This window comes from Protopterus annectens, chromosome 13.part0 (assembly GCF_019279795.1).
Source record: "Protopterus annectens isolate FY-2018-M chromosome 13.part0, PAN1.0, whole genome shotgun sequence".
In the NCBI taxonomy this organism is placed as follows: domain Eukaryota; kingdom Metazoa; phylum Chordata; order Ceratodontiformes; family Protopteridae; genus Protopterus; species Protopterus annectens.
Window position 1 is genome coordinate 863,933,530 of NC_056747.1, and position 18,229 is coordinate 863,951,758.

Consider the following 18,229-nt stretch of genomic DNA (forward strand, 5'->3'; position numbering starts at 1 on the left):
ACAGACATTCACAAAACAAACAGTAAAGTAATAATACAGTAAAACTATATTACCATAAGAAAATGAACTTCTTGATGCATATTGATCAGTTCCAGTACCTTCATCATCATGATTCCCTAGACTAAAATGCACTGCTAGTACAATCCGGCCACACACAATACATGTGGCTGGTGAAGATACTATTAGTGACTATAAGCTTTGATTGAAGCATATCAAGAATATGACTGACAATTTTTCAACTTTAAGTGCTACTACAGTATCGGTTATGTCAATGATACACATTTACATAAGAGTCACTCAAAGTTGTTAAATGAATCAGTCTTGATGCACTGAAGTACAGCATCAAAACAATTGCAGGACATAAAAATAAATCTAAAATTAAAAAGCCCAGAGTCAGTGCATTTCCTTGAGCAAAGCAGCCTTAAAATAAATCGGTGGTTACAATCAAGGATAAGCACTTTCATCCAGAACAGCTACTTCAGAGCTAGCTCATAAAATTTTCTGCATAGCCAAATTTAATTACACATTAGGTTAAAAAAGTGCAATAACAGAACTAATCATGAAGAACAGGTAACTATCAGTGCCAGTTACTGAGGTCACAGTTTGCAATCAATTATACAACCAGTAATATTAACACATGTTAAAACTAATTACAAATACAAAAAGTGTGTAAAAGTAAACAAAAAATATTCCCAGTAAAGATAATGGCTTCATCCAGTTTTATTAACTACCAGATTTTTCTATAGATAGGCTGCATAACCAAGAAAAAGCATCACACCTGAAACAAACTTATTATGCTTTGCTTTTTTTCTTCCAATAAATTGCGAAAATAAATGCCTGTGTTCTGTGGTGTAAAGGGAGAGAGCTCTAAGAACCAAACATGGAATCTATTTGCAGTCTCCGAGATGGAAAAGCTTGCTGTGAAGTTGGTGCTAGACATCGGCTCAGCCAAGCTGGGGGAAGGGGGTAGCCTTACACTGATGACTCCTGGTAAAAACCCAGTAAATTACAAGGACAGAGGTTCAATGGAGGGCAAATAGCACACAACATCTGCACTGTTGCCAAGGTAATGCAAGAGTGGAAACAAATGTATTAGGTGCCCAGGGTGCAATCCAGTCTATGGTGGCAAGCACTGCAGGCTGCAAAGGGTACAGTTAAGATGCATCACAAACCTCCCTAACAAAGCACCAAGGAAAATGCTGCTCAAGTGTTTAAACCAGTCTTTCCTGCTGGACAGCTTCAGAGAACAACCTCTGTTCTTAACCCCTGCCCTCAACACACAGGACCAGTCCTGGTCTAATTAGGAAGGCTGGACATTAGCCATAGAGGAAAAAGGGGGTTCCCTGATGGGTGCACAAACACAGTCTTAGCACCAGAGTGAGAAAAAAAAATACTATGATCAAAAATAAAAACTAAGGCAACTGACTGCTTACCACATATTGTTCATATTTAACGTTGCTAAAAAGAAGTTATGTACTCACCTTAACATTCCATGTTGGTAGTCCATCTCACCCTTCATTTTTACGTACGAGTTCGGAGCCACTCCTCGGCTCCAACACGGCTGATTTACAAGCTCGAAGATTTCTGGTTGGCTCGTGGCTAAGCAGGTATCCCATAGTGCACCAGTACAAACCCCAGATCTTGTTTGCTGCTCACTAGAAGAAAAAACCCATAACAGACAAACCAATACTAAAGGGTCTCCAACCAAAGATAACAAATTATCATTATTGTTATTTCCAGATCTTCCAGGATAGGGGCAGGTTGGTAAAAATGAAGGGTGAGATGAACTACCAACATGGAACGTTATGGTGAGTACATAACTTCTTTATGTTGTGTAGTCCAATCTCACCTTCATTTTTACATATGGGACAGCGACCCTAGCACCTTATTCTTGGGTGGCTCCCTGGAAAATACTCCTAAGCAGCATGGAGCCAAAGGATGCTCTACCCCTGGAAGCTAAATCCAATTTGTAATGTGTAAAAAAAGTGTGAGGGTTAGCCCACGTAGCTGCTGCACAAATATCAAGTGGGACCTTGGCTTGAAAGGCTGCAGAGGTAGACAGTGACCTGGTAGAATGAGCCTTGATCCTGCAGGGTAAAGGTCTGCCCTCCGAACTGTTGATAAAGGCTATGCAACTGGAAATCCAGTTAGACAGTGGCACTTTAGAAACTGGTAATCCCAATCTGGAGTCAAAAAAGGAAATTAATAGTTGATCTGATTTCCTAAATTCCTTGGTCCGCTGTAAATAAAAACGTAGTTGTCTATGAACATCCAGCTGATGAAAATGGTATTCAGCTGCATTACAGTGATTAGGGAAGAAAAGGGGAGTTCTATGGATTGATTTAAGGTAGCAGGGGAACAAACTTTGGGGACAAAGGAGGGATTAGTACGCAGTGACACCCTGTCCTTGTGAAAGATCAAATAAGGTGGCTTAACAGACAAGGCTTGTAGCTCCGATACCCGTCTAGCTGATGTAATAGCTACCAAAAACAAAGTCTTCCAAGACAAAAATTTCAATGAAGATGAATGTGAAGGTTCAAACGGGGGAGAAGTCAGTTTGGACAACACAAAATTTAAATCCCAAGAAGCCACAGGTTCTTGCAGTAGAGGTCTCAAAAGAGTGATTCCTTTCAAAAAGGTCTTGCATAGCTTATGAGACATTAAATTATCTGGAAACCCTAAGTGAAAATGAGGGATCGCCGCCAATTGGACTCTGATAGTGGTGGCGGCAGCTCCTTGTTGAAAAAGCTCAGAGAGAAATTCCAAAATCACAGGGACAGAAGCAGTGTAGGGATCTACATTCATTTTCTGTGCCCAAATAGAAAATCTTTTCCATTTACTGCCATACAGCCTCTTAGTTGAAGGTTTATGGGAGGACATAAGAATATGTGATACTGAGGATGATGCATCATGAAGCCTGACTAGGGATGGAACTGGAGCAGCCACGCTGTCAACCTGAGGGTGTGGATTGAGGGATGCAGAGAACCTGACATGTGAGTCAACAGATCTGGAGCTGGGTCCAGGATCCAAGGATCGTCCAGGAGAAGAGGTGCAAGAAAAGGGAACCAGACCTGACAAGGCCGGTAAGCAGCAATGAGGATCAACTTTCTTCCCAGCTGACTGGCTTTCTGAATCACTTTGGAAATGAGAGGAAATGGAAGAAAAGCATACAGAAGTCCCATGGGCAAATCGTGAGCCAGAGCATCTGTGGGTGTCTCCCCCGGAGGGGGAATGAGGGAAAAATAGCTGCTGCATTTGGTATTGACTGGGCTGGCAAAGAGGTCACAGCAAAGATGTCCCCATTTGCGGAAAATCTGTTCCACTGTTTCCTGTTTCGGAGACCACTAGTGAGGCAGTAGGATCGCCCGGCTGAGCTTGTTGGCTATCACATTGGTCGTCCCTGGAATGTGCGTTGCAACCAGAAAGCACTAGGAAGAAATCACCCATTCCCAAACTCACATGGCCTCTCGACAGAGTGAGTAAGATCTGGTACCACCCTGTTTGTTGATATACCAAACTACTGACATGCTGTCTGATTGTATCACAATAGTCCTGAGAGGAAGAAGGTCTTGAAGTGCTTTCACTGCCAGGAGCACCGCCCTCATCTCCAGAACATTGATATGCAGGTGAACCTCGTGTTCTTGCCATGTGCCTTGGACAGTCCTGCCGAGATAATGCCCCCACTACCCGATCTGGGAGGCATCCGTGGTCACAGTGGCAACGGGTTGGGCAGGAACAAAGGGAGCGCCCGTGATCAACTGGTTGTGAGCTATCCACCAAAGAAGGTCCTTCTCGCATGATTCCATCAGCAGAATAGGATGACTCAGCAGGAGATATTGGAAGGACCATTGGGAAGACAGAAGCCACTGGAGAATTCTCATGCACAACCTGGATAATGGTACTAAAAGAATGGTGGAAGCCACAGTCCCGAGGAGCTGAAGAACCCACTTCGCTTTGACCTTCTGCAATGGAAGAAGATGTTGAATTTGAAAGATTAAGTTTTGTGCCCTGTCGGTGGGGAGACGAACTGTCATGTTCGCTGTGTCTACCTCTGCGCCTATAAAAATCACAGATTGAGGGCAATAATGCAGATTTTTCCCAATTTATGGAGATCCTTAACTGAGCACAAAGTTGAATAGTGGCGTCTCTGTTTTGGAGGAGTAGATGCCTGGTGGGGGTGGTCAGGAGCCAGTCATCCAAATACGGAAACACCTGGAATCCTTGACGTCTCAGGTGAGCTGTCACTACTGCCATGCATTTGGTGAACACCCTGGGGGCTGTGGTGAGACCAAAGGGCAGAGCACAAAACTGATAATGACTGGCTCCCAGCAGGAAGCGTAGATGGCTCCTGAATGCCTTGTCCATTTTTATATGGTAGTAGGCATCTTGGAGATCTAGACAGCACATCCAATAGTCCTTCCCTAACAACGGGAGTATCGACTGCAGAGTTACCATCCGAAACTTGTCCTTCTTCACAGATTCGTTTAACATGCTGAGGTCCAATATTGGCCTCCAATCTCCGGTTCGTTTTGGTATACTAAAAAGAACCTGGAGTAAGTTCCGCATTCTGTCTGATCTGCTGGGATGGACTGAATGACTCTTTAAAAGCAACTTGTTGATCTCCCCAGTTGCTTGACCCCTGTGATTGGGTGGTACATCTGGGATCTTCTTGGGAACAAACGGTGGAAGGGAAAAGGGTATGATATAGTCTCTGGTAACAACTCTTTGTATCCACTTGTCTTGAGTGATATTTAGCCAGGCTTCTGGATACAAAGAAATGAGACCCCCAACCGGCCAAAGAGAAATGCAGTCGGGCCTCACAGCAGGAGCGCTGCTAAGGCCGTCCCCGAAAGGAATCATGGCCTTGCTGGTATTGCAGACTGCCCCTGCCTCTAGGGCGACGTTTCCCATTTCCTCCTCCTCCTCTGCCTCTGAAGGAGGATTCACCGTGTGTGTCCAGAAAGACCCTCTGGGACTTTTTGAACCACATTTTACCGCCCCTTTGACCTTTGGGGTATGGTCGAGAGGGAACAGTAAAACATACTCCCACAGCAGAAAGCGTCTTTCTGTCTTGCTCACACTGAGTGAGTGTGTCCTTCACCTTGGAACCAAACAATGAGAAACCATCAAATGGGGCATTGGTGAAAGTAGACTTGAACGGTTCCGCAAAATTACACAAGTGCATCCAGGAGTGACGCCTCAGGGCAAATCCTGAACTCGCTGCTCTACTCGCTCCATCAGCTGCATAGGAGATAAGCCACATGGAGGAGTTTACTAAAGAATTTAAGGTGGACAACTGAGCAGAGATCTTGTCAGGGACTCCCTCAGTACACGCACCTTGTAGAGAATCTCGTAACTCCTTGAGGAGATCCCTCTGTAACCTTGTGAAGTGAGTGAGATAGTTCAACGATCGAAGGGTGAATGCCACTGAACTAAAGATACGCTTCCCAAATCTGTCCATCTATTGAGAATCCTTATTTGGTGAATGAACAGAGGAAGAAGTCTCCACCAGCTCCTTCTTTGTGGCTGCCGCCACCACCATGGCATCTACGGGAACACCCTTAGACAAAAACTCTTTACCAGGAGGGACAGACGGAAACTTATTGGGTCTCCTGGGGAATGGCTCCAAGGCATCAGGAGTATCCCACACCTTTCGACTAACTAGATCCATTAGTTCGTCAAAAGGTGGAGACACCCAAGAGGCAGAAGGTTGAGACCCGAAAGCCTTCAGGTACATAGACTCCTCATCAGAAGGGTTGACAGTGGGCCTCTGTTTAAGAATCTCCAAGATGTCAACGAAGGAGAAATCATCAGAGGACGACTTGGGGGACCCTTCTGACTCGAGGTCAGTGTCAGATGTCAAGGACTCATCCTGGGAGTCACAACATGCTTCCTCTTACATAGCCTCTTCCGGGGAGGCTCCTTGAAAGGGCATTCCGGGGAGACCTCGGAAGAGTGGTGGCCACCAGCCGATGGCTCCTGAGGCTGAGGGTCTCTGCTGTCTCCGGAGAGAGTAGGGGCTGAGACCGAAGGGGGTGGTCTCAGGGGAAGAGTGCTGGTACCACTGGTAGGGGCTGGAGAATGAGACAGCACGCTCCTCATCATCTCAAATGCCGACATCTCTGGCTCCGAAGACCTCCCCCGCTCCAGAGAGACAAAGGTTGATGTCAGAGCCAGAGCCGTCAGCTCCGAGATAGATGCAGGGTCCAAGCTCACCCTGGCCGATGCACTGAGGGGAAGGCTCAGAACCGAAGAAGATGGATTCCAACCTTCCCTGTCGGCGCCGACCGGAGAGCTTCTGCCCCTGGACATGACGGATGGCACAGAGCGTGTCGGAGCCGAACCCAGCTCCAAAGCAGCAACAAAGGGAGCTGGAACTGACAGTACCTCCTGTGACACCAAGCACTCCAGCTCCGAAGGGTCAACATGGCTCGGAGGAGGAATAGCAGACAAGGGCAAAGCTGGATCGAGAGGCTCCGGTGCCGACTGGGTTGGAGCCAACAATAATTTTGGTAAGGCAGACGACTTCAGGAGTCTCAACACAACCCTCTCCATATCTTATTCCGAAAGGCTCCTGGAAGATCTGGAAAACATAGTAGGGGATCTTAATCTAGGGGGCACTGGAGACTTTAGTAACACAGGAACCGGTAGGGAATCCACAGACCGGCTCCAAGAAGCAGATTCAATTGCTGATTCATACGGTTCTGAGATCAGCTCCGAAACACTTGGAACCGAATCTGACACCACAATAGTGTTCTCCTTCGGCTCCGAAGGCAGTGGAGTCGAGAAGGCAGATTTTGACTGTTTAGAAGGCGGCTCCGAGACACTAGCCAACGCCGGAGAAGGCCTTTTTGAAGACTTAGATTTGTCAGACTTGGAGGAAGCCGAAGAACTGGATAGAACTTCCTCAAAAGATGGTTTTAATAGACCCTTGAGTATAAGCTTGTTCTTTCTCTCCTGTAACACCCTAGGAGAGAAAGCATGGCAGAACAAGCACAATTCCCGCAGATGGATGGCCCCTAAACAGTAGGCACAGCTACTGTGGCCATCCGTTAAAGACATCTTTTGGGAGCATTTCATGCACTTCTTAAAACCCGAAGGTTTGTGCTCCTTACTCTCTTTAGACATTACACACACACACACACACACACACACACACACACACACACACACAAACACACACACACAGCCTCTAACTAAAATGGGCCTAGCCCTACAGAAAAAAGTACCACGAGGACTAGGTCCTCTAACTTAAACGTGCCTAGCCTGGTGGGACAGAATTGGGTCTTCTAATTTAAACAGACCAGAAAACATACAGAAAACGGTACATAACTAACGTACTAAGGGAGGAACTCCAACCCTTGGCAAATAAACCAGCAGATCCCTGCCAAAAATACAATCTCAGATTAAGGAAACTAAGCTGCCAATAACAGTCTAGAAAGACAACAGACTAACAGGAGCCTCTGTTAACTATCAGCGGAAAACCGCCACAAACTACCTGATATGGAAAGAAAAGTGCAATGGTGCCTACAAGAACTCTAAACTGGCACACAGGATACCAACTAACAACAGGTTTAAATGAAGAATGCACCCAAAAGGGCAAACAACACTAATGCCCAAGAAAATATCACCTTACACCGTAATAACTGTAATACAAAATTTAAATAGAAGAATTTTAACACTTAGCCAGAGCCAAGAGAAGCACAACCGAACTCAACACAGCAAATGAGATCTGGGGTTTGTACTGGTGCACTATGGGATACCTGCTTAGCTATGAGCCAACCAGAAGTCTTCGAGCTTGTAAATCGGCTGAGTCGGAGCCAAGGATTGGCTCCGAACTCGTATGTAAAAATGAAGGAGAGACTGGACTACACAACATTAAAGCTTTTCTTTTCCATACCTGTTGCTGTGTTCTTTCTGCATGGATGACTTCAACATTAACCCCTTCATACACCAGCTCACGAAACAGCTCTTTTGCTCTGTCTACTGACTGAACAAACACCAGTACAGGAGGACTGAAGCCCTGCAAAGCATAAAACAATTATGTGCTTGTTTTTTTCTTTATGTAGCTCTTAGTTCTTCTGGTATTGAACATTAAAAGCAAACACAACTTCAAATGAGTTATATTCTGATCAAGTTGTTCCACTGTAACTTACTGATTTACAATACAAATGTGTGCACACATGCATCTGCATAGAGGCCAATACTTCAGAACTATAATGCTGAATTTTCCATATCCGGCGGGGGGTGGGGTGGGGGGGTCAACAGATCAGCCAGTACTCATTACTTAGAGAAATAGGAAGGCAGTGAATGGATGGTGCCCAGTCATATTTGCAGCCATACCAAGCTCCTTCATTACTAAAGTGTTTTCCTTTTGAAATACTTCAAGTTATAAAATGTGTAGAAATTATGACCTGGGGGATCTGAACCCCATTTTACTTGCAGAACCTTTTCACCTTTTATTAACATTAGAGGGAAGAAATATTTACACAGGATCCTCATCACAAAAATGAAGCAGAAAACAATGTAAAACAGCAACCCCATCACAAAATGATGCTCAGAACAATGTACAACTGCAACGACTATGTGAATGCTTTGCCTCTATACCACTGATGTCACTACATATCTGAGTAGGGGCAGACTGGAATAAGATGGGCTACTTAACTGGAAACTGGGAATAAAGTGGCGAGCCCAGTTACAGATATGATGAAATGAGCACATACTTTTAGTGAAGCATACAATATGTTTTTCAGGGGGTTGATGCAGAGATGAGAAATAGACATGTGGGTAGAATTTGACACATTATCTGCAATAATTACTTTGAAGACGAAAAACTGCATAAAATGTGTCTGCTTTTCTCAGATTTTGGTTATGACATTAAGATTAAAATCCAGATATCAAAGCTGGCAATTTTATAGCAACTTGTGTTTGTCCAAGTCAATAACAAATAACAGTCTATTGCAGGAATGTTACACAAGTCTCTTTGAATGGTTTAACTTTCTCATAGGTTCTAGGTTATGGATTATATAATATAGTTTGTATAACTTGAACACTAATCCAGGCCATTTTTTTGGAGAAGGTTTCCCTGCACTCTAGTGGCAGGAGTGTGCGGTTAGAACTCATCAGACTGAAGACTGCTGGAATTGGGCTCAGTTTTGAGTTTTTTTACTGGTTAATTTGTTTAGATCAGTTTGCTCGCTTTCTATTGCTACATAAAAAAATGCACTTTATATTCATCTGCTTTTACTGTAACTGTGTTTCTTCCCACTTTATTTTACTTGGGCTTCTTAAAAGTACTCAATTGTATTATTCTGCTGCAGTTATTACTGCTTGGTAGTAGTTGTTTTACATTAAGAAGGTTTGTGGACTGCATTGTTGTGGCAGGACAGGTAGCTTACATCCTTCTAAGTTGGGAATTGCTGTTTGAAGGCTCAGTGTTTGTTATTCTAAAAGCGCATTAGTTCTGGTTTAAGCACTTTGGCTTTAGGTCAGTTATTTTATATTAAGGTTTGTGGTCTGCACTCTTGTGGGAGGAGAAGCTAGATTCTGCCCTTCTGAGGTGGGAATTTCTGGTTAAAGGCTTATTGTGCCTGCTTATTTGATCTGCTTCTTTCTGAAATTTGTGCGCCTGGTTTGCTGTAGCCCAGAAGTTAGTAGTTTATTGGCCATTTTGGGCTAATTTCTCTCTCTCATTTCCCTGCTATAAAAACCGCATTTCCGTGGTTTTGTGTGCCAGTTAGCTAGGGTTAAAGTATTTCCGGCTCCACAAAGTCTACTCTTCAATTTTTCCCCTGGAACTAGACAGACTTTCAACTTAAGCACTCACAGCCCAGCACTAATTCAAAACACATAGCAAGCACTAATTAACCCTAGCACTAGACCCCCTATACTGTCCAGAAGGACAAGGCTCTCTATTCCCCCCACCAGCCAATCAGTAAAACAGCTCACTTTACCTATTCAGGCATGTCCAAAGGGCAGTTTCAAGTATACTCTCCAGTCCAACTGGTGAATCTGGGCATTTTGAGGCAATGTTACAACTGCCTCATGTATACAGACAACCTTTGCCTCCTACCACCAAACAATAATATATGTGAGAGATGCAATTATACAGCCAAATTGGAGGCAAAGCTCTCTCAACCCAAGACTGGAACTAACAGTCAAGAGGAGAAGGAAAATACTTGCAACACACCACCAGTCTCACATAGACCTACTAAACCAAAACCGGCAAATAACACACACAAATACATGAAAACATACTCGGAGGCTCTAAATAAAAATCTGCAAAAGCAACAGAGACCTCCAAAGCAGACACCCAAGCAACCTCCACACCCCATCACAAACCATGAAACATACTTCACATAAGTGTGCCACGCAATCACAGCCCTTAAGGCAAAACAACATACCCAACACACTAGTAATAGAAGACTCTATAGTCAGGCACACTGATGTCCCACTAACTAGGCTGGACAAGCCTGTCGGGCGCCAGGATCCGCCACATAACACAAGCACTCAGGTCGCTCCAGAACAAGTACAGATATGACTGTCATTATCCATGTGGGTTCGAATGACCTGAGACGTACCTCCCTGTACTACACGAAAAGAGACATGGAAGAGTTCTCTGATCACGTATTCCAGGGCGGTATGACATTGACCCTGAATAGCATCCTACATCACCAAGAATGATGCCACAGTATAAAGAAAAAATGATCAATTTCAACAATTGGCTAAGTTTCTGTTGCCATTCAAAGGGGATCCAGTATCTGTCCACCTGGGATGACATGCTCGACAAGCCAAGAGATGGCTTGCACCTGTCACCCTTAGGCTTACGAATGCTGGCCAAGGCTTTTGCCACCCCTTAGTGCCTTTATTAGGCAAGGCTCAAAATACAAACCCACCACCATAAATAGCACAAGTAACCAAAAACTGAGGGTAATGCTACTCAATGCCAGAAGACTAAAAGTACAGTTTTGTACCTACCATAAATGTAGATGTCCGATAGGTATGCATCTGCAGTCATCACATATGGGTTGTCCTGCCTCAGGCAGCCCTTCGGTCGGCCGGATTCCAAAGTCTGGGTCCGGCGTCGGCTGATGTCGCCTTTCCCGGCGTCAGAGCCTGGGGTATAAAAGCGTCAGCCGACGCCATCTTCCTCAGTGTTTCTTGCCCCAGATGCCAGGTGCCCTCAAAGGAAGGCTAAATTTGGAGAAATGCAATAAATTCCAAACATGCACAGATATATATATATATATATATATATATATATGTATATATATATATATATATATATATATATATATATATATATATATATATATATATATATATATATATATATATATATATATATTATATATATATATATATATATATATATATATATATATATATATATGTTCTATAATAAAACAAATACACCATAATAGATAACCCCAGCTAGCTATGAGAGGGAAAAGTACCCAATAAATACCAAAGAGGGGAAGGAGGGAGGGTAAACCTGACTGCAGATGCATACCTATCGGACATCCACATTTACGGTAGGTACAAAACTGTACTATGTCCTTCAAGGATGCATCTGCAGTCATCACCTATGGGTAGAATACCATAGCCAATCTGGGGGTGGAGGATCTATGTAAAGGATGGTGTAGCTAAAATGCCCTGCAGGACTGTCGTAGCAAAGCCTGCTCTGGATCTGGAATATAAAGGTAAATTGTAATGCTTGGAAAATGTATGCAAGGAGCTCCATGTAGCAGCTTCTAAAATGTCCTTGGTAGCCACCTCTCTTAAAGCTGTGGAGATGGCTGTGGCTCTGGTGGAATGAGGTCTAATGTTAGCTGGCACAGTTTTTCCATGAAAGGAATAACAAAAACAAATGCAATTCCCTATCCATTTTGAAACTGTCTGTTTGGAAATTGCTTTTCCTTGTGTACCAGCAGCATATGCTACCAACCACTGGTCAGTTTTTCTGTAGCTTTTAGTTCTGTCCAAGTAGTAGCGCAACTGTCTGTGTATGTCCAGGGTGTGCAGAAGTTTCTCCCCTTTGTTTTGTGGATTTGGAAAGAAGGCAGGCAGGTGAATAGCTTGGTTTAATGAGACCCTGGATACCACCTTTGGCATAAATGAAGGATTGGTTCTCAATGAAACTCTGTCTTGATGAAAAATAAGAAATGGCTGTACTGCCATGAGGGCCTGTAACTCAGATACTCTTCTTGCTGAGGTTATGGCCAGAAGGAAGGCAGTCTTCCAAGACAGGAACTGTAGTTCTGCAGATGCTGCTGGCTCAAAGGGAGGCAGAGTTAGTTTTTCCAACATGAAGTTAAGGTCCCAAGTAGGCACTGGAGGTTTCCTTGGAGGATTGATGTTTTTAATTCCTCTTAGAAACTGTCTTAGGAGAGGATGAGAAAAGACAGGTGGATCAGTATTGTACTCTGCTGAAATTGCTGAAGCATGAATTTTAATGGAAGAGTAAGACAGGCCATTGTGGAGCATTTCTGCCAAGTATTCCAGGATATGTGCCATGTTCATCACTGTCGCATCTAGGCCCTTTGTGGTGCTCTAAGTGTGAAATCTTTTCTATTTTGCTGAATATGCCTTTGTGGAAGGCCGGCGAGCTTCCATGACGATATCCTTCACTCTCTTGGATAGCTTATCCTGAGGAGGATTCAAGGTATTTTCCAGGCTGTTAGTTGCAAGGTTTTCAGGTTGGAATGCAGATTTTTGTAATTGTGCTGTGTCAGAAGTGGCCATTGAGGAAGAGGCCATGGTTTCGTGCGTGACATGCTCTTTAACAGTGGGTACCAGTGCTGTCTTGGCCAGTCCGGAGCTATCAGAATCACTTTTGGCTGCTCTGTCCTGATCTTCAGTAAGACCTTGGTCATTAATGGAAGACGTGGAAATGCATACACTGTTAGAGTTCTCCAGCTGAAAGAGAGGGCGCCCACTTTCCATGCTTGTGGGTGGTAAGTCCTTGAGCAGAATTTCTTCAGCTGATGATTGTGGGGGGAGGCAAAAAGATCTATGTCCGGCCTTCCCCATGATTGTGTTATCTGTAGGAAGATGTCTGGGTGCAGCATCCATTCGTGTGCATCCATGATATTTCTGCTTAAGCTGTCCGCCAGTATATTGTCTTTTCCTGGCACAAACTGGGATTGCAGCTCTATATTGAGTTTCAAGGAAAGTTCCCATAGATTCACTGCCAGTCTGCAAAGAGGGTAGGAATGGGTGCCTCCTTGCTTGTTTATGTACCACATAACTGTGGTGTTGTCTGTCCTTATTAGCAGGTGGCCTTGATGCAGAAAGAGTTTGAAGGCCTCGATTGCATGCATCACTGCCAGCATTTCCTTTTGGTTTATGTGCATGCGTAGCTCCTTTTGTGACCATAGTCCTTGAATACATCTGCCCTCCATGTGTGCTCCCCAACCGTGGTCGGAAGCGTCAGTTGTAATGGTTTGGCTGGCTATTGGTTTGCTGAAGGGCAGACCCCTGTTTGACTGGCTTGCTTGAGCCCACCACAGAAATTCCTTTTGGAGGCATGGAATGAGTGGGATCAAAGTTTCTAAGCTGTGACTGCGCTGAGTCCATAAACTCCTTGGGTACCATTGTAGTTTCCTCATATGCAGCCTTGCTTGTGGAATCAGAAGAATGCAAGATGCCATGTAACCCAGGGCCTGCAGGATTTTCCTTGCAGTCAGCTGAGTTTGTCTTGTCAGATTCTTGAAGTAATCCGGTAGTTGTCTTTGTTTTTCTTCTGTGAGAAAAGCCATTTGGGTGGTTGTGTCTAGATCTGCACCCAGAAAAGTTATTCTTTGGGATGGAACAAGTCTTGATTTGTGAATGTTGACTGTATATCCCAAGGCCTGCAGTAGGTGGATGGCATAATTCAAGTCCTTTACCAAAGTTTGTTGGCTGTCCGCTTGTATAAGGCAGTCGTCCAGATATGGGTATATTTGAATCCCCTGAAGTCTGCAGTGTGCAATTACTGATGCCAGGCATTTTGTGAATACTCTGGGCGCAGTAGATAAGCCAAAGGGCAATGCTGAGAATTGATAATGCTCTGAACCTGCAAGAAATCGGAGGTGTTTTCTGCAACCATGTCTGATAGGGACATGCAGGTATGCCTCCTTGAGGTCTAGAGTCACCAGCCAAGACCCCTTGCCCAGCATGGGAAGGAGTTGCTGTAGAGTCAGCATTTTGAATTTTGGCACAATGAGATAAGCATTCAGTGCGGACAAGTCGAGAATAGGCCTCCATTGATTTTCTTTTCTTGGAACAAGGAATAGTCTGGAATAAAATCCTTGGCCTTGTTCTGAAAGAGGAACCTTTTCTATAGCTTTCATTTGCATTAAGTAGGAGATTTGTTTCAAAGCCTCTGCCCTTTGATTTGGTGGCAGGTCTGGCATGCCTTTTCTTTTTGGCAATGTGTGAAAATGGAACCTGTATCCTTTGTCTATTATTTGCAGTGTCCATTTGTCTCTTGTAATACTGTGCCAATTTTCTGAGAATAAAGAAAGCTTTCCGTCCAAAGGTGCTTCTAATTGAGCCCTGACTGCCGGAGTCAAAGCAAAGTCATTGAGTCTGTCCTTGTGCAGCTGTTGTAGGTCCTGCACTACCTCTCTGGTTGGGAGGCTGCCATTGATGTCCTCTGTAGGAGCCTCTAGCTTGCCCTCTACCTCTGGCACGCCTGTTCTTGCCTCTCTGAAATCTTTCTGTGTCCGAAAAGGACCAATTCTTGGTAGGCCAATTTCTGCTGAATCTTGGTGGTTGGACTTGTAGAAAATCTTTGACTGTTTGTACAGATTTTGCCTTTTCCTCAAATTTCTTTAAGACCTCCTGAGCAGTGGAGCATCCAGAAGCTTAGCTTTAACATGGTCTGGCAGAGATTGTTCCTTCAGCCAAGCATGCCTACGTATGACTGCACCTGTCACAGCTGACCTACATGAAGCTTCCAATGCATCATAACCACACTGCAAGAAATGGTTGCTAACCTGCTGGGAGTTATGTACCAGATCCTGAAGTGATTTGCGATCTAGGGGTTCAGGTGAAGACAGTTTCTTATGCAATTCATCTAACAAATACTCATGGTACTGTATCATATGAAATTGACAATTTAATGCCCTCATAGAAAGAGTAGCAGAAGTATACACTTTTTTACCCCATCTCTCTAAAGCCCTGGACTCCCTTTCAGAGGGGAGTGGATTTTTAGTTGTGGCAGCTGCAACCCCTTTAGGTCCCTGGGAAATAGTTTCAGGATCAGCAGAGTGGGCCTTGTAAAGAAAATGATGCGAGTTCGGGACCCTGTAGTACCTATCGGGTTTGACAGGGGCCGGAGGAAGAGTGTCAGGGGTTATGCTAGACTCAGAGTACACATCATCAATGACATTCAAAACAGGAGGAATAGCCAAAGGTCTATGCTGAGGTAAATGCAGAAAAGTTCTTAATCTTTTCCTGGAATCAGAGAATTCCTGGCCCTGCCATTTGAAATGCTCTCTCATAGTGTGAAGGGTCTCCCCAAAGGATAGTTCTTCAGGAGGGGAGGCCGAGGGGATAGATTCCTCTGCATCAGAGTCCTCGTGAGGCGAAAAAGCCTCCTCCTGGTAGTCCGAGAGAGCAGAGCCATCAGAGGCCTCCTCTGAGGAGTGGGGATCAGAGGGCTCAACCCTGGGCCTTTTGTCTAGAGGAGGTTGAGAGCCTCTGTCCGGATGGGGTTGAGAGCCCCTAATTAAGGAAATAAGGTCCTCTGCTAAGGTTAGAATCTGTGAACTTGTAGTGGGTCCCTGAGGAATAACCCTGGGAGGCATAGTTTTTGTGTGTTTAGCAGCTTTAGCCTGGTGAATGCCTTTATGGACATGGATGCAGGAGGCCTGGCTGCACCACGTGCTGGTGTAGTTTTGTCTAGAGGAATGGTGTCGGAAGTTTCCAAGACACCAGTTTCTGAAGGAAATTCAATAACCGACTCAGCAGGGGCCTCCGGGGCCGAGGTTGTCGCTTGAGCGGTTTCGGGGGTCGGAAGTACCAAGGACTCGGTTTCAGCTGAGACAGACACTCGCGGTAGGCCTGGCCGTGGTTTCAGCCGAAACCGCAGCCCGCGTGCGTCGGTCCTTGTCCTTCCGTTTCTTTGTTAAATGTGAAGTCGGTGTCTCCGACGGCATATTGTACGAAAAACTAGCCCCAAAAAATTCCTCTGCAAACTCCGCCCAACGTCTAAGAGTGCGTCGTTTGAAGGAAGCACAGGCTGAACAGGCCGAGACGTCGTGGTCTGGGCCTAGGCAGGGGAGGCAGTAAGAGTGGAAATCCTTATGAGGTATTTGTTTCCCACAAGTTAAGCAATTATTAACTTTATCTGACATCGGCTGAGGCAAGAAAGAGTCCCCAACGGGGTACTTAGCTTTTGAAGTCTTCGGTAGCTGAATTACAGGAGCTGGCCGACCGGCACTTGCGAACTGCTTCTGCTTCAGGCACCACACGGCAAGAAAGACTGAGGAAGATGGCGTCGGCTGACGCTTTTATACCCCAGGCGCTCTGACGTCGGGGAAAGGGCGACATCAGCCGACGCCGGACCCAGACTTTGGAATCCGGCCGACCGAAGGGCTGCCTGAGGCAGGACAACTCATATGTGATGACTGCAGATGCATCCTTGAAGGACATCCTCAAAATGCATGCACTCGAGGCACTCCTCAGTATGGAGAACAGATATCTGTGCAGTAACAGAAACCTGGTTTAAGGCTCCAGAGAGCACCCCAGCACTATCAAGCTATAACTCATACCATACTTTTTGGCCACAGAACCCGGACCGAAACACAAAACGTGGGGGTGTATCCATATTCATCAAGGATACACACACCTCCAGGTTAGTGGCACAGCATAATGCCTCAGAGATCATCCATGTGCAACTAACAATAGGCAAAACTGCAATTCAAATTGTAGCTTGCTACAGATCACCCACCATGACCCAGGACCCCCATTCCACGTTTATGGAGACAATGGAAAATATGACAGTCCTACCAAAAGCCCTAATATTGGGTGATTTCAATTACCCAAACATTAACTGGGAGAACTACTCAATTACTAACTCCCCTTGCCCAACGCTTCCTAGAATTTATAAACCTGGATCAACTGGTCAACACCCCCACCAGAGGTGACAACATATTGGACCTGGTCATCACCAACATGGGCGACTGGTGTTCTACATCAGAGGTCAACCCCTCGCTGGTTAGATCAGACCATAGGGTAATTACTCTGGATATCCACATTCCACCCCCGGACAAGGAAACCACTGTGAAAAACTTTTCAAAAGCAAACTTCATGTTACTTAAGACTGAGGTGGAAAGGCTCACAGCCCCCATGCTAAAGTACAATGCTGTCCAAGCTGCTGAATCCCATACAAAGGCACTCTATGAGCACCTGCAAGAATGCATGGACTGTGCTATCCCAAGCAAAACCAAGACTCACTCCTCCAAGAAAAGGAAACCAGTCTGGTGGACCCCTGCCGTAAATAAGCTATACAATAGGAGGAGGAAAGTAATACAGAAGAGAGTAAAATCCCAAGAAGGAAAGACATCCCTGATCAGTATCAGCAAGAAACTATGATCCCTCATAAAATCATCCAAGGCTAGCTTTGAAAAAAAAATTGCCAAGGACTCAAAGATAACCACAAAGCGTTCTTTAGTTATGTCAAGAACCTATGTGGGAACTCTCAGATCTGCTCTGAGTTAGTGCAGAATGGCACAAAATACACTGAACTGACTGATATTGCCAACATTCTGGCAGACAGGTTTAGTGCAAACTTCACCCTCCTCTCACCCCCTAAAGGGCCCATAACCATACCAGAAGAATGTACAGCCCAGGCAATCACTGACACACAGGTTAAAACAGCCCTATCCAAAGCCAAAAACACACAGGACGGTGTCCCAGGCTGTGTCTTACACGAGCTCCAAAATTAACTAACCTCTCACCTAAACACACTGTTCAAACGCCTCTCTACAGGCTACGTACCCAGAGTGGCGCACAGCAACAGTTATCCCGCTCCACAAAGGTGGAGCCACAACAGACCCCGGGAACTATCACCCTATATGACTGACTAGCCTGGTCTGCAAGGCTATGGAGCACATCTTCATGGAACTCATTAACAGAGACATTGGGAACGTCCAAACATTGGACCCTACCCAGTTTGGCTTTGTTAAGGGCAGATCATGCCTCCTAAACCTGGTGGACTTCTTTGAGACAATTACCAAGG

At 45.0% G+C, this 18,229-nt stretch overlaps 1 protein-coding gene across 1 annotated transcript in view; it reads right to left on the bottom strand.

Moving 5' to 3' along the window:
- The window catches only part of DDX52 (DExD-box helicase 52), a gene marked incomplete in the record, with an annotated part of 916,355 nt that overhangs the window by 624,651 nt on the left and 273,475 nt on the right, over nucleotides 1-18,229 (bottom strand). Inside the window, 1 exon segment of the mRNA XM_044054582.1 lies at nucleotides 7,901-8,023. Within this exon segment, the coding sequence (XP_043910517.1) occupies nucleotides 7,901-8,023 (123 nt within the window).